Here is a 24,310-nt window from a genome sequence, read left to right as displayed (position 1 = left end):
ATCTTTTCTTTAAGTTTTTTATTTTAATTCCAGTATAGTTAACATGCAATGTAATGTTAGTTTCAGGTATACAGTATAGTAATTCAGCTGTGCTGTACATTACTCAGTGCTCATCATAAGTGTACTCTTAAATCCCCATCACCTTTTTCACCCATCCTCCCTCCCCTATGGTAATCATCAGTTCTCTGTAGTTAAGAGTGTTTCCTGGTTGGGCGCCTGGGTGGCTCAGTTGGTTAAGCGACTGTCTTCGGCTCAGGTCATGATCCCGGGGTCCTGGGATCGAGTCCCGCATGGGGCGCCCTGCTCAGCGGGGAGCCTGCTTCTCCCTCTGACCCTCTCCCCTCTCATGCTCTCTCTCTCTCGGAACCTCCATAGTTTTCTACAATGGCTGCATCAGTTTGCATGCCCACCAGCAGTGCATGCTGATTCATTTTTCTCCATATCCTCGTCAACACTTGTTGTTTCTTGTGTTTTTGATTTTAGCTCTTCTAACAGGTGTGAGGTATGATAGCTCATTGTGGTTTCTGATTTGCATTTCCCTGATGATGAGTGATGTTGAGCATCTTTTCATCTGTCTGTTGGCCATCTGTATGTCTTCTTTGGAAAAATGTTCGTTTCTTCTGCCCATTTTTAAATTGGATTATTTCTTTTTTGAGCATTGAGTTGTAGCAGTTTTTTATATATTTTGGATACTAATCTTTCTCATATATGTCATTTGCAAATCTCTTTTCCCATACAGTAGGTTGCCTTTTAGTTTTGTTATTTCCTTTGTTGTGCAGAAGCTTCTTATTTTGATGTAGTCCCAATAGCTTGATTTTGCTTTTGTTTTCCTTGTCTCAGGAGACCCGTCTAGAAAAATGTTGCTATGATCAATGTCAGTGAAATTACTGTGTTCTCTTCTAGGACTTTTCTGGTTTCAGGTCTCACATTTAGGCCTTTAATCCATTTTAAGTTTACTTTTGTGTATGTTGTAAGAAAGTGGTTGAGTTTCATTCTTTTGTATGTAGCTGTTCCATTTTCCCCAACACATTTTGTTGAGGAGACCGTCTTTTTCCCACTGCATGTTCTTCCCTGCTTTGTCAAAGATTAATTGACCATATAATTGTGGGTTTATTTTTGGGTTTTCTATTCTGTTCCATTGATCTGTGTGTCTGTTTCTATGCCAGTACAACACTGTTTTAATTACTATAGCTTTGTAATATAACTTGAAGATACCTCCAGTTTTTTCTTTTTCAAGATTGCTTTAGCTTTTTGGGGTCTTTTGTCATTTCATACAACTTTTAGGATTGTTGTTCTAGTTCTCTGAAAAATACTGTTGGTATTTTGATAAGGATTACATTACATCTGGATTTGGGAAGTATGGACATTTTAACAATATTTATTCTTCCAATCCATAAGAATGGAATGTCTTTCCATTTCTTTGTGTCTTTAATTTCTTTCATGAGTATTTTCTAGTTTTCAGAGTATAGATCTTTCATCTGGTTAGGTTTATTCCTAGGTATCTATTGTTTTTGGTGCAAGTGTAAATGCTATTGTTTAGAAATGCAACAGATTTCTGTACATTGATTTTGTATCTCATGACTTTATTCATTTATCAGTTCTAGCAGTTTTGGGGCAGAGTTTTTAGGATTTTCTCTATATAGTATCATGTCATCTGCAAATAGCGAAAGTTTTACTTCTTCCTTACCAGTTTGGATACCTTTTATTTCTTTTTGTTGTCTAATTGCTGTGGCTAGGATTCTAGTAGTATTTGAATAAAAGTTGTGAGAGTGGACATCCTTGTCTTGTTCATGACCTTAGGGGAAGAGCTCTCAGTTTTTCCCCGTTGAGTATGATCACTGTGGGTTTTTCATATGTGGTCTTTATTATGTTGAGGTATGTTCCCTCTAAACCTACTTTGTTGAAGGTTTTTACCATGAATGGATGTACCTTGTCAAATGCATTTTCTGCATCTGTTGGTAATCATATGGATTTTCTTTCTTCTGTTATAGATTTGATGTATCATGTTGATAGGTTTGCAAATATTGAACCACCCTTCCACACTGCAAAAATATTCCAGTTGATAGCAGTGAATGATTTCTTAATGTAATGTTGGACTCCGTTTGCTAGTGTTTTGATGAGGAATTTTGCATCTGTGTTCATCAGAGATGTTGGCTTGCAGTTCTCTTTTTTTGTGGTGTCTTTATTTGGTTTTGTTATCAGGGTAATGCTGGCCTCATAGAATGAAAATTGGAAGTTTTCCTTCCTCTTCTCTATTTTTTGGAATAGTTTGAGAAGAACAGGTATTAAGTCCTCTTTAAATGTTTGATAGAATTTACTTGTGAAGCCATTTGGTCCTGGACTTTTGTTTGTTGGTAGTTTTTTGATTGTTAAGTACCATTGCTGGTGATCGGTTTGTTCAATTATTCTATTTTTTCTGGTTTTAGTTTTGGTAGGTCATAGGTTTTTAGGAATTTATACATTTCTTCCAGGTTGTCCAATTTGTTGCAAGAGAATATTATGAAGAATTATATGCCAGTTGTTTGTATTTCTATGGTGTTGGTTGTTATTTCTCCTCTTTCATTTGTGATTTTGTTTGAGTCCTTCCTGGGGTTTTTGGATATTTTTGGCATATGTGCTGCTTTTTTTTTCCCCCTGCCTTCTCCCCTTTAATGAATCTGGCCAGAGGTTTATCGATTTTGTTCTTCAGAGAACCAGCTCCCGGTTTTCATTAATCTATTCTGTTTTTTGTCTTTTTAGTTTCTATATCATTTATTTCTGCTCTAATCTTTATTATTTCCTTCCTTCTGGTTTTGGGTTTTTTGTTATTTTCTAGCTCATTTAGATGTAAGGTGAGGTGATTTATTTGAGATTTTTCTTGCCCTCTTTTTTTTTTTAAAGATTTTATTTATTTATTTGACAGATCACAAGTAGGCAGACAGGCAGGCAGAGGGAGAGGGGGAAGCAGGCTCCCTGCCAAGCACAGAGCCTGATGCAGGGCTCGATCCCAGGATGCTGGGATCATGACCTGAGCCAAAGGCAGACGCTTAACCAACTGAGCCACCCAAGCGCCCTTTTTCTTGCTTCTTGAGGCAGGCCTGTATTGCTGTAAATTACCTTGTTAGAACCGGTTTTTCTGCAGCCCAAAGATTTTGGTCTGTTGTGTTGTCATTTCCATTTGTTTCCATGTAATTTTTTTTTTTTTTTTTTTTTTTTTTAAAGATTTTATTTATGTATTTGAGACAGAGAGAATGAGAGACAGAGAGCAGGAGAGCGGGGAGGGTCAGAGGGAGAAGCAGACTCCCTGCCGAGCAGGGAGCCCGATGCGGGACTCGATCCCGGGACTCCAGGATCATGACCTGAGCCGAAGGCAGTCGCTCAACCAACTGAGCCACTCAGGCGCCCCTCCATGTAATTTTTTATTCTTTGATTTCTTGGTTGGCCCATTCATTGTTTATTATTTATGTCTTTCCAGATTTCTTCTTGTGTTTAATTTTTAGTTTCATAATGTTGTAGTCAGAAAAGATTCCTGGTATGATTTTGATCGTTTTCAATTTATTGAGACTTGTTTTGTAGCCTAATATGTGGTCTACCCTGGAGAATGTTCCATGTATATTTGAAAAGAATATGTATTCTGCTATTTTAGGATGGAATGCTCTGAATATATCTGTTAAATCCGTCTGGTCCAGTGTGTTCAAACCCACGTTTCCTTATTGATTTCTGTTTGGATGATCTGCCTGCTGATGTAAGTGGGGTGTTAAAGTCCCCTACTATTGTTGCATTACTATCAATTAGTTCCTTTATGTTTGCTATTAACTTTTATGTATTTGAGTGCTCCTTTGTTGGATGCATAAATATTTACAGTTGTTATATCTTCTTGTTGATTGTCGCCTTTATTTAGTGTCCTTTGTCTCTTGTTAGTCTTTTTTTTTTTTTTTTTTTTTAAAGATTTTATTTATTTGAGAGAGCACAAGTGCAGGGGAGGGGCAGAGGAAGAGGGAGAAGCAGACTCCCTGCTGAGCAGGGAGCCTGACACAGGCCTCTGTTCAGGACCCTGAAATCATGACCTGAGCCGAAGGCAGATGCTTAACAACTAAGCCACCCAGGTGCCCCTAGTCTTTGTTTTAAAGTCTATTTTGTCTAATATAAATATTGCTACCCCACCTTTCGTTTTTACATCCATTTGCATGATAAACGTTTCTCCATCCCTTCACTTTCAATCTGCAGGTGTCTTTAGGTCAAAAGTGAGTCTCTTGTAGACAGCATATAGATGGGTCTTGTTTTTTAATCCACTCTGTCACCCCATGTCTTTTGATTGGAATGTTTAGTCCACTTACATTCAAATTAATGATAGATATGTATCTGTTGCCATTTTGTTACTTGTTTTGTGGTGGTTCTTGTAGTTTTTTTTCTCTGATCCTTTCTTCCCTTGCTCTCTTTAATGGTTTGCTGGCTTTAGTGATATACTTGGATTCCTTTCTCTTTATTCTTTGCATATCTGTTACTGATTTTTGCTTTGTGGTTACCATTAGGTTTGTATGTAACATCTTCTGCATATTGCAGTCTATATGAAATCGATGGTTAAGTTTGAACCCATTCTTTACTCCTTTCCCCCACCCACATTCTTGGTATATATGGTGTCATGTTTTGTATTCTTTTATTTTGTGAATGCCTTGACTGATTTTTACAGAGTAGCTTGTTTTTTTTTTAAGATTTTGTTTATTTGACAGCGAGAGAGGGAACACAAGCAGGGGGAGTGGGAGAGGGAGAAGCAGGCTTCCCGCTGAGCAGGGAGCACGATGTGGGGCCCGATCCCAGGACCCTGGGACCATGACCTGAGCCAAAGGCAGATGCTTAACAACTGAGCCACCCAGGCGCCCCGATAAGCTTGTTCTTACTGCTTTTATGTTTTCTACTTTTCATATTGCACTTACAGTCTTTCTTTTCCATTCAGAGTCCCCTTTAATATTTCTTGTATGGCTGGTTTAGTGTCATGAACTCCTTTAGTTTTTGTTTGTCTGGAAACAGTCTCCTATTTTGAAAGCCTTGCTGGATAGAATTCTTGGCTGCAGATATTTCTCTTTCAGCACTTGGAATATATCATGCCACTCCCATCTGGCCTTAAAAGTTTCTGCTGAAAAATCCACTAACAGCCTTCTGGGGTTTCCCTTGTATGTAACTCTCTCCTTTTGCTGCTTTAAAAATTTTTTCTTGGGGCGCCTAGGTGGCTCAGTTGTTAAGCATCTGCCTTTGGCTCAGGTAATGATCCCAGGGTCCTGGGATTGAGCCCCGCATCGGGCTCCCTGCTCCGCGGGAAGCCTGCTTCTCCCTCTCCCACTCCCCCTGCTTGTGTTCCCTTTCTTGCTGTCTCTCTGTCAAATAAATAAATAAAATCTTAAAAAAAAAATTTTTTTTTTCCTTTAAAATGGCATAAAGTAGTGATAATTATTATGTGTCTTGGTCTGGACCCCTTTGGTTGATTTTGTAGGGAGCTCTGCCTTCTGGATCTGGGTATCTGTTCCTTCCCCAGGTTAGGGAAGTTTTCAGCTATTATTTCTTCAGATAAATTTTTTGCCCCCTTTTCTCGTTTCTTTTTCTGGGATCCTTATAATGTGAGTGTTATTAATGCTTGATGGAGTCATGTGTCCCTAAGTCTGTTCTCATTTTGTGTAATTTTCTTTTCCACTTGCTCAGCTTGATTATTTTCCATTACTCAGTTTTCTGAGTACCTCTGCTTCCCTCACCCTATTTACTCTATCACATGTATTTTTTTTTTTTTTTAAGATTTTATTTATTTGACAGAGCACAAGCAGAGGGAGCGGCAGGCAGAGGGAGAGGGAGAAGCAGGCTCCCCGCCGAGCAGGGAGCCTGATGTGGGCCTCGATCCCAGGACCCTGGGATCATGACCTGAGCTGCAGGCAGACGCTTAACCAACTGAGCCACCCAGGCATCCCTATCACATGTATTTTTAATTTCATGATTGTGTTCTTCATCTCTGATGGATTCTTTTTTTTTTTTTCTCTCTGTGTTAAGAGTCTTACTGATGTTTTCTACTCTTTTCTGAGGTCCAGTGAGTATCTTGATCATTACTTTAGATTCTCTATCAGGCATATTACTTCGTCCTGCTTCACTTAGGTCCCCTCTTGTGATTTTTGTCCTCTTCTTTCATTTGGGACATATTCCTCTATCTCCTAACTCTGTTTCTTTGTGTTAGAAAAGTCAGTTCTGTCTTTTGTTCTGAAAGTAGTGGGCTCTTTAACAAGTTGGTGCTGGTCCTCATCCACAGCGGGTGAGCAGCCACCGCTAGGCCAGGGCTGGCCGTGGCTGCTCCCCAAAGTGCAGGCAGGCAGGGGTGCAAATTGTGTGTGCTAGTCCTCTTCCACAGAGGAGATGTAGCTGGTCTGGAGACTGGGCCGGCTGGGGCTGAAGTGCAAAGCGTGTCTGGGTGGGGGTGGTGCAGTTTTAACAGTATGTGTTTGTCCTCCACTGGAGCTTGGGTGAGACAGTGTTGGCAAGGTTTGCACAGGTTGTCTTAGGGAGGGGACCCACAGCCCTGGAACTCAGGCAGGCCTGGCTGGAGGGGATGGGGCATGGTGTAAGCAAGTTAGTGAGTGCTGATGCCCTGCCGGTTTCCGCAGGTGGCCATGTGATTATGCTGGGGGTGGGGGTTGGTGGGAGTGAGAAATGGCACCTGCTAGATCCTTTGTTCCTAGAGAAGTTCCTTAGTGAACTCTGAGATTAGTAACTAACTCTCCCTCCTATATGCCCCAAGCACTTTTCAGGCTGCTGCTTCAAGTTGATCTCTGTGGGATGTTTGCTGTGCTGTCTCATTAAGGACAGGGGCTCAGTTTCCTATTGCCCTCTGGGCTTTCTCAGATTGAGCCTGCTGATTTTTAAAGTCCCAGAGGATTTAAGTCCCCGCTGGTTTTAAGAACTCATGAAATTTAGCCCACCTAATATTCAAAGCCAAATGCTATGGGGATTCATCTTCTCCTTGTAGGCTCCTGGTGTTGATAGTTGTTCTTATACGTCTCTGCCCCTGTGGCTCCCTCTGGTAGCCAGACCTGCAGGGTTTAGCTCCCCACCTCATCTCTGCTCTCCTACCTTCTTCTATGTGGCCTTTCTCACCATTTTGTTTTGGAGTTTGTTCTGCCAGTCTTCAGGTTGTTTTTTGGGTTATTTGCCCTGACATGTTATTAGCCTGGGGCGAAGTGAACATAGGGTCCTCCTATCATCATCTTTGGAAGTCTGCTTTCTCTTTTTTGAATATCTTTATATAGTTAGAGTTTAATGACACTCCTTCAGTGACATGCTCTATTGCTTAGAAATGGATGTTTGGCAGAACTTAAACAGTAACATCTCATAAAAAGAAAAATGTTGACTAATATTATATAATAATACAAAGTTTTCAGGGATAAAAAATATAGTTTTCTGTAAAAGTTCAACAGTCACTGTTATTCTCTTTTCTCTTAACGCATTATCTTTGGCCTTAGTAAATGTTTTGTAAGCTATCGAACTAAAGTAATTTTATCAACTTGGTAAGGTTTACTAAGTGGTGGACCTTTCTTCCTTGACATTATTAACTCCTGAATGATACCTAATATTCCCATTAATAATTCTTAAGCAAAGGCAGAATTAAAGCACAGTCTGATATATGCTGATTGTATAGTCCTGTTGTCTAGATCCTAATGATTGAAGTGGTGTAACTTAGTCATTAGCTCCTGAGTGTATATTGCTAGTTTGATCATGATTGCATTTTTTATTTTTATTTATTTATTTATTTATTTATTTATTTTAAAGATTTTATTTATTTATTTGAGACAGAGAGAATGAGAAACAGAGAGCATGAGAGGGAGGAGGGTCAGAGGGAGAAGCAGACTCCCCGCCGAGCAGGGAGCCCGATGCGGGACTCGATCCCGGGACTCCAGGATCACGACCTGAGCCAAAGGCAGTCGCTTAACCAACTGAGCCACCCAGGCGCCCCTATTTATTTATTTTTAAAAAAGATTTTATTTATTTATTTTGACAGAGAGAGAGACAGCGAGAGAGGGAACACAAGCAGGGGGAGTGAATTTAGTATGATTAACTCTATTTAGTATGATTTTAGTGACCTTAATTTAGTATGAAAACCTTATTTTGAAGATTTTATTTGAGAGCGAGCAAGAGAGTGTGCACGGGGAAGGGGAGGGTGGGGGGAGGGCAGAGGCAGAGGAAGAGAGAGAGAATCTGGAGCAGACTCTGTGCTGAGCTCAGAGTCCGACATGGGGCTTAATCCCACGACCCTGAGATCACGACCTGAGCCGAAATCAAGTTGGGTTGTTTAACCAACTGAGCCACCCAGGTGCCCCTGAAAGCCTTATTTTGAATTTAGTATGATTAACCTTATAAATTTCTTTTATTGTCCAAGAGATTAACCCATCTTAATGCTATTCCAGATGTTTAAGTTGGTTATATACTTTGAGAAGAAAACAGTAATTCTTTTTTAAAAAATATTTTCTTGGTTACTTTTTAAGTTTATTTTTTAGTAATCTCTACACCCCATTGTGGGGCTTGAGCTCATAATACCTGAGATCAAGAGTTGCATGTTCTTTTCGGTTGAACCAGCCAGGTGCCCCAAGAATTTTTATAGACTAGATTTTGAGTTGGGCATCTCATAAGAAGTTTTTGAGTTTCATATAGAGCTTCAGTATATTACTATAGATTGTTTCCTTTGTTTTGTAGTAGAAATAGTATTGTGCTGATGGTTCTCAAAGTAGATGAACAATGTAAGGTGGTTTAGATCTTTGTGGAGGTTAAAATGCTGTTAATGTTTTCTTAAGATATAATTATTTGGGATTGTTCATAAATATATTTCAGTTTGGTATTATTTTGGCAGCTTAGCCAACAGACTAGGTACTGGTACTTTAAAACCTATTCAAAAATATTTTTGCATTGACTGTTTCCAGTACTAAAATGTAATTATTTTAGCAGTTTGGGGCAGAACTCTTTCTCAGATAGAATACATGATTCTCTGCCTTCTTAAAGAATACCTAATACAGCCTTGATTGTTCTAGTTTATTAATTTAAAAATGAACATTAAACAGTGTCTTCATGTTTTGTTAGTGAAGCTGTGTGATCCAGTGCTGAAATATTACTGATGTTTTGAGTTCTTGTCCGCTTTTCTTTTTTACTAGTAGCCATTTTTTGTTGCTGACAGTGGGCCTGCCTGTGTAACCTTACTTCCAGTCTAATTTGTTATATTTAATCCAGTATGATTTTGGAAATTAATCAAGCTTGATGAGTAAAATAGAATAAATGAGTGAAAATTTGGTCATTTCGCGTGTCAGGATCACCAGACTTTATATGAATTGGCTACTCAGAGAACTTACGACACACTTTCTGGTTTTGAACTGAGTAGGTGATTTCTTATTTCATGAGCACTTATGTCTCATTGTAACATCTAGAATTCTGTTGAGTCCCTCTCCCCTTTTATTAGGTAATAGGTGGTAGAAGGTACGAATTAATGGGGTTATCATTACCAAATTATATATGGCTTAGAAAGTGTAAAGGTAAAAAAAAAAAATTGCTTCCCCTGCGCGCCCCCCCCCCCCATGGTTAACTGTCAGATAGGTTGGTTTAAGTCTAGCACTTGAGCAGCAAACTCTATTGTTAGCTGATTCATGAAAGCAGTAAATTGGTGTAGGCTGTATTTTTGGTCCTTGGAAAGTGGCGTTTTATTACAAGTATCCATCATCAAGAATTTTGATAGTTAAACATCAAGACCTTCCCTTTCTTTTCCATTATTCTCTTCGATAGCATTTCAAAATTTTAAAGTTCGCCTCTTTTTTCAAAGATAAATGGGGAAATTGTATTCATTGTCATTATTTTATATATAGTTCTTTAAGCAAATCATTGTTTCAAGTATTGCTGCTGGAAGGCCCAAATCTGGCAGCTAGCACTACCGTGACACACAATCAAAAATTTATTGTCATACATACTAGGTTTAGCTGATTCAGCTATATCATCTTACGTCTTTGTACCTCCAGATTTAAAACCTGTCTGAATTTTAGTTACTTGTAGACTTAATTCTTAAAGTATATAAAGTCTTCTATTCCCCAATTTCTCAATCCTTCATTAGGCTGGTTTTATTTATCTTGTTTTTGTGCAGCAAGCAGTTCCCTCGACTTGTGACCACCATGGGTTTGAAAGGCATGTACAGACTCGTTGTGATCAGAATATTTTAAATTTTGACTGCTTTTTATTGTTAGTAATACAGTTTAGCAGTTAAAGAAAAAATCACCTCAAATAGGCCACGATGGAGACCACAAGGTATCCCTTCCATGTACCTTCTACCACACTTTTTTTTTTCTTTTTCCTTTTTTAAAGATTTTATTTATTTGACAGAGAGACAGCTTGAGAGGGAATAAAAGCAGGGCGAGTGGGAGAGAGAAACAGGGAGGGAGCCCAGACACGGGTCTCGATCCCATGACCCTGAGATCATGACCTGAGCCGGAGGCAGATGCTTTACAACTGAGCTACCCAGGCGCCCCTCTACCACACTTTTCTGACCAAGAGCTACTTTGAGTTTGGTGTTACCAGGGTCAGAGTCAGTCTTCAGCTTATCAATAAAAACAATTGTAACCTCTTTTAATCTTACTAAAGATTAAAAGTTTTTTCTGTTTTGTATCTATTTCGCAGTTTGCAAAACTGTAAGAATGAAGGAAACCGGGATTATTTTAATGTTACCACACTGAAAAAATACGTACATACTAGGTTATTTAGCAGGGAATCATATATAAGCAAAAATATTTTCTCATGTGATCAATATAAAATAAAAAAGAGCCCCTTACCCTTTCTTGGACCTTTCAGGAAGGGATAATCATCAAAATAATAACCAAGTATCCTCCCCTGCCTACCCCCCCCAACAAGATAAGTCAGTTTGTCTTTGTTTCCTTCAAATTTCACACCACATACATTTTCTTCGTACCTCTTACCATGACAGACTTGACTACTTAGCCCATTAATAGCAGCTCCGGAACGAGCATAACTACCCAGCAGTGTAAGGACGTTCATCAGTGCCTGCTCTACCTATTTACAGACTGTTCATAACATGAGAGCGGCTAACAGAGCTGCTCAGGAAGAGAGCAAATGGGCATTTGGGAGATGTGACTGCTTTTGATGTGAAGTGAGAGCCTCTGTACTTGGTTGTTGATAGAGAGCATACAGATCTCTAAAAAGCAACCACAGCAGGGTAGGTGCCTGGGTGGCTCAGTGGGTTAAATTCCTGGCTCTTGATCTTAGCCCAGGTCTTGATTTCAAGGTCGTGAGTCAAGCCCCATGTTGGGCTCCACACTGGATGTGGAGTCTATTAACAACAACAACAAAGACCACAGGGATGTGTCGACATGGAAATCCAAACCAATGTTTTCTTTCAGATTTATAGATTTTTAGGAATCTTACTTGACAGTCTGTTAGATATTCACAACAGGGTTTGTCATTCACACATTCACACATACAGGTGTGCTGTATTCTCTGTTCCACTAAGCACTGCTTTTTATTTCAAGAAGGTAAGACTTAGTTCATAGTGAAATGCTCTGTAAAAACTAACTTTTAAACCTTTATGTGAGGGCGCCTGGGTGGCTCAGTTGGTTGGGCGACTGCCTTCGGCTCAGGTCATGATCCCGGAGTCCCTGGATCGAGTCCCGCATCAGGCTCCCTGCTCGGCAGGGAGCCTGCTTCTCCCTCTGACCCTCCCCCCTCTCATGTGCTCTCTGTGTCTCTCATTCTCTCTGTCTCAAATAAATAAATAAAACCTTTTAAAAAAAAAAAAAAAAACCTTTATGTGAAAATGTAACAGAAGTAGGATTTTAGAAAGGGTGATCTTAATTCCTTTATACTATGCTTGAATTAAGGAATTTACATTCAGTTTCACTTTGCTCAAAAGTTGCAAAATTATTTTTTGCCTAGGAAGAGGAGAATGTGCCCACTGCTCCTGACGCTCCAAGTCAGCACTTACGTGGGCATGGAGCAGGCTTTTGCTTTGATTCCAGGTAATTTTTCTTTTTCCTGTGTAGAATTTGGGTTATGTAGATGAGTGGTTCTCAAAGTATGGTCCCTGGAAACTTGTTAGAAATGCACATGATCAGGCTGTACCCAGATCTCCTGAACCTGAAACTCTTGGTGTGGGTCCCAGCAATACGTGTGTGTTTTTTTTTTTAAATTTTAAGAGAGCATGAGCAGGGGGGAGGGGCAGAGGGAGAGGGAGAAGCAGACTCCCTGCTAAGCAGGGAGCTCGGCCTTGGGGGCTCTATCCCAGGACCCTGAGATCATGACCTGAGCTAAAGGCCACCCAGGCATCCCAGCAATATGTGTTTTAACATGCCTTCCAGTGATTCTGATGCATGTAATACTTTGAGAACCAGTGCTAATAAATACTCGTAAGGTTTGAATGAATATACTGTTGGGAAGTTATAAGTTCTATTAATCTTTATAGTTTTACAGAAGGCATTTTCTGTTAATTAAAAATTGAGAAATTCTTGTTAATCTTCATTTTACATAATATGCTTGATTTTAACAAAAATGTTTTCGTCAAATTGTGAAACTCAATTTAGAGGCTTTATCAGTGGTTTACACAGTTGTCAGTAGCAAGTATTTTAGAAGCAGAAAGAGATTTCTGAAGTAACTGAAAACTTTCAAGGTAAGTCATTTAGGGTGAATATTAGCTTGCCTAGATAAATATAACATTGTCATATCCTGAAGATTATTGCTATTAGAAATACATAATTCTTTCATTTTCCTATTTCTTTAAGCTTTGATGTTCACAAGAAGTGTCCCCTCTGTGAGTTAATGTTCCCTCCCAACTATGATCAGAGCAAATTTGAAGAACATGTTGAAAGTCACTGGAAGGTGTGCCCAATGTGCAGTGAGCAATTCCCTCCTGACTATGACCAGCAGGGCTTTGAAAGGCATGTGCAGACCCATTTTGATCAGAATGTTTTAAATTTTGACTAGTTACTTTCTATTCTGAGTTAGTAACACAGTTCAGCAATTAAAAAAAAAAAAAAAGAATCACTTCAAATAGACCACTATGGAGACCACAAGGTATCATTTCCGTGCACCCTCTACCACACTTTTTTGAACAAGCGCTACTTTTGAGTTTGTGTTACCAGGGTCAGAGTCCGTCTTTAGCTTAGCTTATCAGTAAATAAAATTGTAACCCCTGTTAATCTTACCAGCTTAAGAAAAGTTCTTATGTTTGTATCTTTATTTATTCCCCAGTTTGCAAAACTATATGAATAAAGGCAATGGATTAATGTTACCACAATGAAAATATATGTAGTGTGTCATTTAGCATATTTACAAGTTTCTGTTGACCTTGTTGATTGAGCATGACTACTAAATATTATGTAATAAAAGTAATTTATCATTATAGTCTTGCAAAGTAATTCTTTGAATACAGAAACTTCCATAATTTAGCTCATGAAAGGATGGTTTTTCAACCTTTAGAAAATGGAACTGCATGTAGAATGAGTTCACATGCTTGCGGTAGAGCAAATACATTTTATATTTGAAATGTTTGCTTTAGGGATAGAAGGCATATTTTGCTAATTTTATGACTAAAACATTTTAGAATGACCTGAACGATTATTTTTAAGCCGTCTTGACGTTGTGTTTCTATCTAATGGGAGAATGGAACAAGATAGGTTAGTGCAGTTGTTTGATATTAAATGATCTACTGAACAGTGGTGTTTGTGGCATAAAATCACAGAAAATGTATCCATATCTTTTTCACATTTTCTTGATTAAAAATGTGATGTTATAAACGCAAATCAATGTGTTCATTATGTCTTGTATTCTTATTAAAGAGGACACATTTTTGGAGATGTGTAATTTCATTGTCGAATTTATTTGCGATAGCTTTTCATTAAGTCTAAACTTTTTTTCCCTTGGTCTGGGCCTTTAAACAAATTTCTGAACGGTATCTCAAAATATGAATGTTAATAAGAATTTACTGACGTCGATTTTGCTTCTTTTGTAGTTATCACAATATTTGTCTTAAAAGCAAATTAGCTAGGATATTTTAACCTGATATTCAGTGTGGTGGCATTTCGGTGTGCTGTGTGTGTGAACTGCATACACATCATGTCGCTTGTGTTTGTTTCTGAAAGCAGAATTTGTATTGCTGGAATCCTTTAAAAATAATTTTGAGTGTAGAGCAAAACAAGACATGGCAGGCTGGAAGGCAGTAGTACTGAAGACTCCACGTCTTCCCTCCCTTGGAGATGCAGGTAAAATATGGTCAGTGGTAGCATTTTCGTGTTGCATCATTTAATTATGGAGCATGCCAATCTTAAAAGTATCCTTCCAATACTAGAGTGGTAACGGACACTAATAAAGAGCCATGTTTATTTTGGGTCAGAGGCAGTTTATTTTAAATGTGATTTCATTTACATTTATAAGCAGCTTTTCTTGACAGCAATTTTGATTAAGTTGCCTTCACTTCTAAAACAAACCTCTGTTGCTTTCAAACTTAATGTGCTCTGTCCCCAACAAAACATACGAAAATATAATTTAAAGCACAGTTTTCACAGACACAGTACAATACATTCACTATACACGGTATAACAAAATATTCCCATCCTTACCTGTTTAGTAATACTGTCACAATGAATAAGCAAATAGAAATTGAATTTGTTTTATAGTTGAAAGAAATTTAACATGCACAATGACTATTTTATGACTTTAGCTGTTGAACTACTGATCCAGCCTACAGTTTCTTGCGCTAGAAGGAGCGAAGCTAAATAATAACTGCTGGCCTAAAAAATTTTGGTCAATTGTAGGTAGATATGAAATATCCAAGTAGGGCCTTCTTATGCACCAACTAGTTGCTTCTCATGTCTGATCACCCTTTTAAACATGTAACACTGTATATTCAGGACCAAGACCACTCTTCATAGATCTGAGGAAATTTTTAGAGGGCAGTGTCTTTATAAATCCTTGTGAATCCCTCATTATGAGGGATTCACAACTTAAGAATATAGAAGCTTACCCATCTGGTCAGCAGAACTGTCATCCTTTCGAACTGTCTGAAAAATTGAGGGACACCTGCTTCCCAGCTGTAAGACTTTCATGAAATGGGAACATGGGAAGAAAGTTATAAGCAGTTTGAGCTTGCTTTTCACCAGTTTTGTGGGCAGTTAGCCATCATCTCAGAGCAATTTTTATTGCATAATGAGGCAGTTGGTAAACTCTTGCATGTTTAAGGAATAGCACTTGGGAGAAAAGAACACTCAAGGCATGATGGTATTGTTGGTGAGAAAAACTTCAGGAATGGTCCAGACGTAGGTCACTCTCTTTGACCACCTGCTGCAAGAAGCACTTAATTGTCAATAAGGCTCAATTTCGTATTTCAGCAAAATGTTTTATAAAGCTAAACAGATATTTCCAGTGGGAATACAGACCTCTACAATGTGATGGAAAAAGTGCCTTTAAAAAAAAGTCTAAAAACACAATGAGCATGAAGAAGAGGCAGTAAGGGGTCTTAAGAAAAATGTTCTCTTTGAAACGTGCTTGGAATTTTCATTATTTGCAACCCACAATTTTGTTAGGGCAGTGGTTGCAAGAATTGGCAACACATAAAACATTAAATCTGTTGGCAATAGAGAACTACAAAGTGCTTTAAAACTTCACCTAAAGATGAAGCTAGAACTAAATTTCACACACACAAAATTTGCACTTAAGTATTTCAAAGTGTTTTCTAACAGATTTTAGGGAAAAGTATTATTTCACTAAACTGGTATCTTGGTCCAGAAATATCAACAGGCATAAACCGAATCCCTTGCACCCAGCAGGCACTCAATGAATGTGTGTTAATGAGTGAACTGAAGAGACTATTCTGTACAAAAATGCCATTTATAACACTAAAATGATTGGTAAGTCAGATGGCAAGATTTTCAGCTTAAGGGGCAAAAGGATTTGCAAGATAATATAAAACACAGAAAGCACACCTTTTATGTATGTTATTTAAATATGAAAATATTTTTAGCATATTATGTTAAACATTCTTATTTATATTTCCATTACCTAAAGTCTTTCTACTCACAACTAACTATATTATGTAAGGCATGGTAACCAGTTTGATAATGAAGGTATTATTTTGGTTTTGAACATAGTGAGTTGATGTGTTGAAAAACTTCAATCACATTACAATCTTGGGGAAAAAAAAATCTCAGTGCCAGCCCCTCCCCCCCATTGATATCACTGCAATACAACTAAATAATATGCAACATGCCCTCAATTTTATTTTGGGGGAAATGTGCTGAAGAACCTAGAGCTTTTTTTTAGCACCTTATATCAAAGTAATGAAAATGGGTATGATGATTACATGTGCAAATGTACAAAATCAACTACAAAGATACATCATTCCAAAATTACAGAAAAAATTTAAAGCATGCATTTAATTCTTTAAAGGGTTGCTGAATGCTTCCCCTGAAAAAAGGTGGCTGTTTTCAAAATCAGCAACTGCTGGTGAGGATTTCTTGGCACAGTTATGACCAGCATGTTATTGCTGCATCTTCCTGATAATCTCAGCCGACACCGGGGGATGGAAATTGATTGTATGGTGCCGCAGGCCCTGAGCTGTCTTGTAACTCTTACCACAACGACATTTGAATGGTTTGCGGACACGAATCTGTGTTCTGTGACCATTCTTAGCGTGGTACTTTATGCCATTCACATTCTGTGGAGAAGACAAAAAGATCACCTATTAGATGCAATCAAAGTGTCAGACGGGGGAAAACCTTGGTGTGGGTCTGGATTACAACTGGACATCTCCTGGATGGCAGGAGTGTACCTAGTAGGCTTTGCAAGAACTCCATTTCAAGCAGTCTAATGTAATTGTGGGCTGTGCAGACTGGGTCGCAAACTATGCCCTTACTCTGAAAATGAAAGTACTGGCTTCCTCAAATTCTACACAGAATATATATTTAAGACTGTATAAGGAAGCACTTTCCTCTGCCTAGAACTTTGCTTCCCCTGTGGATTTTTCTACTTGGAAGAGTGTTAACAACAAACAATTATATAACATATCCTTAGGGTGGCCAAAAAACTGTCTTTTTAAAGAAAAAACACAGGCAATAGAATTGAAGACATCTATAAATCCTTGATATAGAAACATAGCTCATGTTTCGCTTCCAGACAGCTGTGAGAAAAACCTATCTTACGTGCCCAAATCATGCCCTAGCATAGTTGTGTTAAATAAGCACCTATGGGTAGACTGGGCCTTACGTTTATGTACTGCATTTCAAACATACAAATAAACTTTAAAAACTTAGGTTATGGAAGTCTCAGCAACATAAGAGTTCCAAACTTCAAAGTGGTGTACAAATCCCAAGTGAAACAAAATATCAAAATGCCGTCTGGTTTTCTACTAACTGGTTTTGCTGTAAGACTCCATGCCTAGAATCACTCCTACAGACTTACTTTACTATTGTTCATCCCAATTAAATGCTGAGAAAATAGGTATTGAGTAACTGATGGAAGATTAAAGAATAAATGGCAGAGGTGGTGTTAGGGATGGGTCTCAATTCTCAAGTCAGCTATTGCCAGATTTGGGAGTAAGGGAAGAGAAAAGAAAGGGCTTGAGACAAAGTTGTTGAGAACTGATTACCGGGAAGAGTAGGCTGTTTCCTAAAGTATTCTATGAATTTAGTCCCAATGAGCCTAGTCCTAAGCCCACCTGAAGGATTCCAACACAGTGGTCTTGAACTTTATTCGTAAGATGCCCTTACTGAGCTCCCACATATAGGGATGGACAGCTATTGTTTCATGAGCTAGATCTAGCACACTGCCTGGCCCACAGTAGATGCTCAACAAGCATTTGTGAGTGAATTTGTTAGAACATGGTTCACTGTTCTGGAGTAAGTTGGGAATTGCCATTAAAATGTGTTAAGTGGTTATTACTATTTACATTTCCCTTTTAGAGATTCATAATGCACATTAATACTTTTTAAAAGTCCTTTGGTAGAGAATCCCACTTGACTTAGTTGAACCCACGGGTGCCAAATGGCAACTCCAGTTGGCTGTGTTCCGAGTCGGACTGACGGTTGTCCACCAAGTCAAAGCACAAGGACAAATACCCTCTGCCCTGAACTTGGCTCTCGGCCTTCTTCACCTTTGTTTCTGTCCATTCATCAGTCTCTCCCTGCAGGGCAAGGAAACCCCTCACTGTTGTTCTAGAGGCATTCTGGGGATAATGTGCTGTGGTGGGCTATCGGGAGAGCAGGGACAGTGGCAGAATCAGACCCATTAAGATGATGGGTAGATAACCCCTGCCAGCCTCCTGCTGTTCCAGCCATCCCAACGGAAGCTGAGGGATTTGAGTAAAAGCCAACTTCTGTGTCGAGCCTGAGCTGACCTCTTACTGCAACTGCATGAGACACCCACGCAAGAACCACCTAGCTGGTGCCCGGCAACCCACAGAACCATGACAGATAATAACAGTTTTAGAAAAGCACCATCAGCTTTCTAAGTAACAATATAGTAGGAAGTCTCTTGGATCACAAAAACTAGAAATTTGCATTTGTCTGCTTGCTAATAGCCCATTTATTAGCTCAACAGATATTCACTGAGCACCTAGTAGGGTCCTTTTCTGTAGATGAAAGGTGACTCAAACATTTCATGTCCTTGATTTCACAGGGAACTTGTTGCACGATGGGTCAATAAGTATCCAGCTACCCCTGTGTCCCAGTACCACAGACATTCGTCAGAAAATAGGGGGAACCCAAAATAAAAACATTTGACCAACAAGCTTAAATACTCCATCCAGGCCTGATTTTTTATAATTAGTTAGGTGAAGGGAAGTTTGAAACCAGAAATTGCTAAAGCCACAAGAAGCCAATCCAACATGACCAGATCCAGTGTTTGCCAGAAGGACAAGCCCAAGGTTGAGGTGATTTCAGCAGGTTCTGTGGTCTGTTCCCAGCTTGACTGTAAACACCGTATTGTGTGTCTGGCCATGAGACTGTGAGGAAAACACAGCTAACTCCATACATTTGCTTTATTACTCTGGAAAAATCAGTAAGCCAATTGCACATGTGGAAACACGTGGCATTTCCAGGGTTGGCTAAAGAACCTAAAAAACCCACGTTAACTCTGTTGCTGTGATTTACAGTGTTCACGAGTGTCAGTGGGACAGCCTTATCACAAATGTTAGTACAAGCTCCAATGCGATTCACCGTCTGCCCCATCTGTTCATTCACATATAGCAATGGGAACTTTCTAACACTTGGGATTTAAAAAGATTCACTGACATTTATAATTACAGAGATCCTGAAAGAAGTTTGGTCTTTCAGAAATACGAACAAAAGTAAATAATGGCACGCAACTTGAAAACCAAATGCTTCAATTCTCTGGTTTCTGAAAAGAGGAAGGGAACTAACTTCGAAAGGGCAAGGGAGAAAAAGGAAGGGGGGGGAAGGAAGGGCAGTAACAGGAGCTGCTCATGCTGAGTATTTGATGTCTCGTTTCTTAACCAGTACTCATGTTTTAGAGAAACAGACACTCCGAGAAGGTGAGTGAGCAGGGGAATGATAGACCTGAGACCTGGGATAGGAACCTAGGCATGCCTGATTCCAGAACCCACATTTCCCCCAGAATTCCATGTACCTGAAGTGCTAGGTACTCAATAATTAGTACAACCAGTTGGTGGTCTTTGAAAAATCTTAAAAGTTGGGAAGGATTGGGACAGGTCACTCCATCTGGAGAAAATGGTCTATGAATTACAGTGGTCTGACACGGGGCTACCATGTGGAGGAAAGGGCTGGGCAGGAGGTCCAAGGGAGGGCCTGACGTGGGGGGCCAGGCCAAGGATGGCATCAGTTCTTTTCCACGCCAGGTTCTATCATCAGGAACTACCTGCCCTAATGAGGGAGCTGAACCAGTCAATGGACAACAAACCTCTCAAAATGCCACTCCAGATCAAATCATGAAACAAAGTCTGGGCGCCAAGCTGGGCGTTCTACATAAGGAGATGTTCTACATAAAGGAGAGGATGGAGTCACAGGGCTTTGATGAGGAAGAAAAAAGAAGAGACCGAAGCTGGGGTGGGTGGGGGTGGTAATGTCAGCATGGCAAGTAAAGCCTCTTGCAGCAGCGTGGTGACATCAAGCAGCCCACGAGCTGAGAAAGCGAGTTGCTCCGGACCGGACTCAACATGCGGGGTGAGTCAGGCGGGAATCCCATTTTTTTTAACTCGCTCTATTAAAGCAATCTGTGTCCAGGGTAGGCAACTGCCGAAATTTAGAAAATACAAAGGGACATAAAGAACAGGTATAATCACTAACATCTTTCAGTATTTTCCCCTGAGAGAAAACGAGATTGGATTCATCATTACATATTTTTTTGAAAGGATTTTGTTGGCAGGATTTTATTACATTTCCCTATTGTTAGAAATTTAGTATTTCCCAAATTTGTGCTGACTGTAAGTAATGTGATGAATACCTTGTGTATCAAGTTTTGCATCCCTGGTGATGTGCCTGGGATACATTTCTTAGACAATTATGGAGCTAAGGAATACAGATACTTTTTAAAAGTTCTGATTATTTACTGCCAAGTTGCAACCCAGAAAGGTGGTCAGTTATGCCCCCAGCAGGGCTTCTGATGGGACCCTTAGGAGAGGCAAGGAGGTTTCGATCCACTGAGCGGGGAGAATGGCTGAAGTGCCCTTCTCAGAAAACCTTCAGCAACACACCTGCCTGGCTGTGTATCTAGACATCAGAGGCCAAGCTTCCTTCATGGTGCTGAAACCATAGCGTTCCCCAGGTAGCGCAGGGACCCTCTCAGAGAAACTTCCCAGGGGACAGCTTGTTCTGCTTTCTAGTTCTTAAAAGTAGCAAAATGCCTTTAATTCTAATAACTCTAATATTAAAAACTATCAAAGGAAGCACTTCAACCCATCTTTTGAAGCCATTCCCAATTATAAGCTGGGGAGTCCTCTCTCTCTCGTCTGAAGTCTGAAAAAAAAAAGTGCCTAGCACCAAGGTGGATGGGATCAGATGTTCACCCTGGAATGTGTCTGAGACAAACCCAACAGAATGAATCATCCAATTGCTTTGGGGTTCTGGTGGTCAGCTGGGGGGGGCCCACACTGTCCTCTTCCCCACGCATTTTGCCTCTGTTCCATTTATCTTCAGAGTATCTACTTGCCCAAGACCTGTGCTTGGTGCTGAGGAGGGGTCTATGAGCTAAACGGACCCTTGGGGTGATAAGGCAGTAAGTGCTCTCTAGTGATATGAACGGAGCATGTAGAAAGGTCAGGGGATATAGAACTTCATTCTATGAGTGGGGACTCAGTCTGGGAAACTGGTGAGGGCTTTCCAGAGGAGGTGGCATTTGAGCTGTGCCTTGAGAAATGAGGGGAATTCAAATGAGATGTACTGATGGAAGAGGGGAAGGGGGCATCCTAGGCAACGGGATTAATATGGGAAACAACATGGAGACTCAGCTGTCCTGCTGGGCCCCTCTCCTGCCCTGCTCAGTAGGAAGTCTGGAAAGTTAGATACCTCATCTTTTGCTTCTGCAAATGCCAAGAAATGGTGAGAAGAGCTGATCTGGAGTCCGTGCCCAAGAGGCTAAGTGGTTAGAGACTCTCTGCCAACAGCGGGCAAGGAATGAGACAAGTCTGAAGGGAGCCCTGGGAATAAACAACATGGCGGCACTTCTGGATTCCGCCTGACCCCACAGCACACCAGCTCATTAGACCCTCCTCAAACCAATACCCAGTCCAGCAATCCTGCAGTCAATAAGATGCAGTAACTACACGAGAGAACACCACTGCCCTGTGCCCAGTAACTTCCCAGCAGAAAGGTCACACTAGGGAACATGACCACGCTCCTCAAGCAGACGGTTAGGAGGAGTGGTTACATGTTTGTCCTTGTCCCATGTATCATGACCGGGCATTCTGGCCCAGAAAAGGAAACTCACACGTCCCTCATGGAAATCGGGACCACTACTTGCCGCCCATGTCATTTGTCAGTTGGTGGTGCTGAAGCAGGCAGCCTCCGTAGCCCAGGCCTCACTCAATTTTCTTTTGGCCTTCGGGGCAGAAAGAGCACTCAAGTCCCCATCAACCCAGATGTAGGCAACTGCAGGAGAAATTGCTGGAAACCCAGGAAAAAGAATGGCAAAAGACTAATGACAAGCAAACAAGTGACGGGGGCGGGGGGGAAGGTTGTGAGGAAGGAATGAAGCTGGTGGGAAGGCGGGAGTGCCTTTTGCTCTTCAGCCAGAATAAAGGCTGTGGCTTCCCCCCCACCTCAACCCCCCTTTTTTGGGCCAGCCTCAGTCTGGCTCATATCTGCTCCCTCTCTGAACACAGTGGATGTGCATGACATCCCTTAAACAGCGTCTGGATGCTTGAGAGAAGGCAGCCAGTGGCCCAGCCCCGAGGAACGGCTCTGTGAAAGCCGCGGGGAGAGACGTGGCATCTGGAGAGCAGGTAGGAATCGAGAACAGAACCCTCTCGGTCTAGCTTTCTCCACTTTGAAACAAACAAACAAACAAACAAAAGAAGGAAAACACTCTGCAGTGCCGGGGCTACCTTCCGGAAAAACGAGCCTGTCTGGCAATCCCTTTGCTTTCTGGCCTCTTGAGGTAACCACCTGGTGGCCTTTCCCCCTCTCCGCCTTCCACGCCTTCCACAAGTCTGACACAGAAAACCGACGTGCACCACTCTGAGTCCCGTCCTGCCCTGAGCGGCTCCCGAGCCCCGAGGGGATCCTCCCGCCCCCGCCCAGGCATCTTCGTTTTAAACAGAGCATATCCGGCCTTTCCATGAGAACACTGTCGCCTATTTTCTACAGGCAAAGCCTCGGCCACTTTTAGATCAGCAGCCGGTACAAAAAATACTGAAATAGGGGTTGTTTTGTTTGGTTTGGTGTTCAGGGACACGTTTCAGAGCCGTATGAGAAGTGCTTATGCTATCGTACATCTTTTAAGCCTTTTTAAAAAAGTCAGTCTGCTGAGCTCTGGGTAGATTAGCATATCGTCAAATGTACCACACATAGGTTCCTGATTTTTAGATTTCCATCTCCCAGCTAGATTTTAAACAGCTGCAAACACCTCAGGAGAAAGTGTGCAAATTTGCTTTTTTAAGGTGCCCTGTGGACCAACCCTTGAATGTTGTGTTTTTTCCTTTGAGTTTTCTTAATAGAAAATTTAATGTCCCTGGCCGCGCGTGACACCCAGTCAGGCTCTCAGAGACACGGGTTCTGTGTCCTCTGTCACCGACAGAGCGCTGAAGTGGGCGGTTTGGTGAGAAAAATATCAAAGCCCCCTTTTCTCCTGATCTTTCATGCCGGTGGTGGGGTCGCGGGGAAGGGAGCAAGAACTTCCTGGGCTGAAAGCTAAAAACCCTCCGTCTACCACCTTTAAGACTTGAAGGTCGTCCTCCGTGAGCCACCTGCATAAGCCGACTGCTGGGGAAGGTGTGTGGCAAATAAACAGGCGACACGCTTGGTATTCTGATAGGACAGGAGTTTGAAGAATGTCAAAAACACGATCCTCCTACCAAACAAACCCTTCTTTTGACCTATAGCTTCCACCTGGATCAGCAAAAGGGACAACCCCACCAAACACCCAGAACCCAGGGGCCTGCCTGTCCCTAGGCCCACGTCTCCGTGAGGACCAGGCACCGGTCGGCCCAGGGGAGGGAGGCTCTCTCCAGAAGTGAGGAGCTGCTCCCCGATGGGGGCCTGCCGGTTCCCATGCAGTTAATGCGGTTATGCCAAGGGAGGTGGTCCTGCTTTTACCTTGTATCTCTTTTTACATCCAGGAACCGGGCAGGCAAAAGGCTTCTCCTCCCCTCCGTTCATGCACATGGAGCTGAGGATGGCTTCAGAGCTTATGGCGCTCTCCGTGGTCCAGGACTCATCGCTGTCCGACTCCTCGTAATCCACCTCCTCCTCGTCGTACTCGCTGCCTGCAGGGCCAGAGAAGGGCAAGGACAGTCAGCAGCCGTCCTGGCCTGTGCTTCCCTCCAGTCTGCTCCCCCGCCAGCCCCAGGATAGGAGGCGTGGCAGTGACCAGATGGGCCTCCTGCCCCGGGAGAGAGCACTCCAGTGAGGGCGGAGACGTGCAGATTAAGGGTTTCCCAACCATTCATGGCCGGGAATTAGCTGAGCAAGAGCTTGAACCTGACTCTGTGGCAGGCCCGTCTGTGACGCAGAGGTGCTGGGGAGGCTGTGAGGCCCACACCGAGGACGACAGACACCCCTGCCCCAACACACACACACATGCTGTGGCTGACATTCCATGTTTCACGCTTACCGGCGTAGTAAATGCAGAAGTCTGTGGG

General features: G+C 41.3%; 2 protein-coding genes across 5 annotated transcripts in view; one reads left to right on the top strand and one right to left on the bottom strand.

Annotated features, from left to right (window-relative positions):
• TAX1BP1 (Tax1 binding protein 1) overlaps window positions 1–13,848 on the top strand; it is an 86,330-nt gene extending 72,482 nt beyond the window's left edge. For all 3 annotated transcript variants that reach the window (XM_081800338.1, XM_081800337.1, XM_081800336.1), the window contains exons 17-18: window positions 11,926–12,008; window positions 12,768–13,848. In XM_081800338.1, coding sequence (XP_081656464.1) covers window positions 11,926–12,008; window positions 12,768–12,969 — 285 coding nt within the window. In that variant the 3' untranslated portion in view covers window positions 12,970–13,848. The remainder of the gene's footprint in view (window positions 1–11,925; window positions 12,009–12,767) is intronic.
• Window positions 13,849–14,362: 514 nt separating this feature from the next.
• Window positions 14,363–24,310, bottom strand: part of JAZF1 (JAZF zinc finger 1) — a 315,518-nt gene continuing 305,570 nt past the window's right edge. The window contains exons 4-5 of one of the 2 annotated variants that reach the window (XM_081800347.1): window positions 23,766–23,935; window positions 14,363–16,696 (exon numbers count right to left, since the gene is read on the bottom strand). In XM_081800347.1, coding sequence (XP_081656473.1) covers window positions 16,520–16,696; window positions 23,766–23,935 — 347 coding nt within the window. In that variant the 3' untranslated portion in view covers window positions 14,363–16,519. Of the gene's footprint in view, window positions 16,697–23,135; window positions 23,478–23,765; window positions 23,936–24,310 lie in introns of those variants that run through there. The other variant, XM_081800348.1, reaches the window with a different exon arrangement.

The sequence above is a fragment of the Leptonychotes weddellii genome, chromosome 12 (genome assembly GCF_054177405.1).
Source record: "Leptonychotes weddellii isolate Sample4059 chromosome 12, ASM5417740v2, whole genome shotgun sequence".
NCBI classification, from domain to species: Eukaryota; Metazoa; Chordata; class Mammalia; order Carnivora; family Phocidae; genus Leptonychotes; species Leptonychotes weddellii.
The sequence above is the reverse complement of the archived record's forward strand: the minus strand, read 5'-3'. Positions and strand labels throughout refer to the sequence as shown.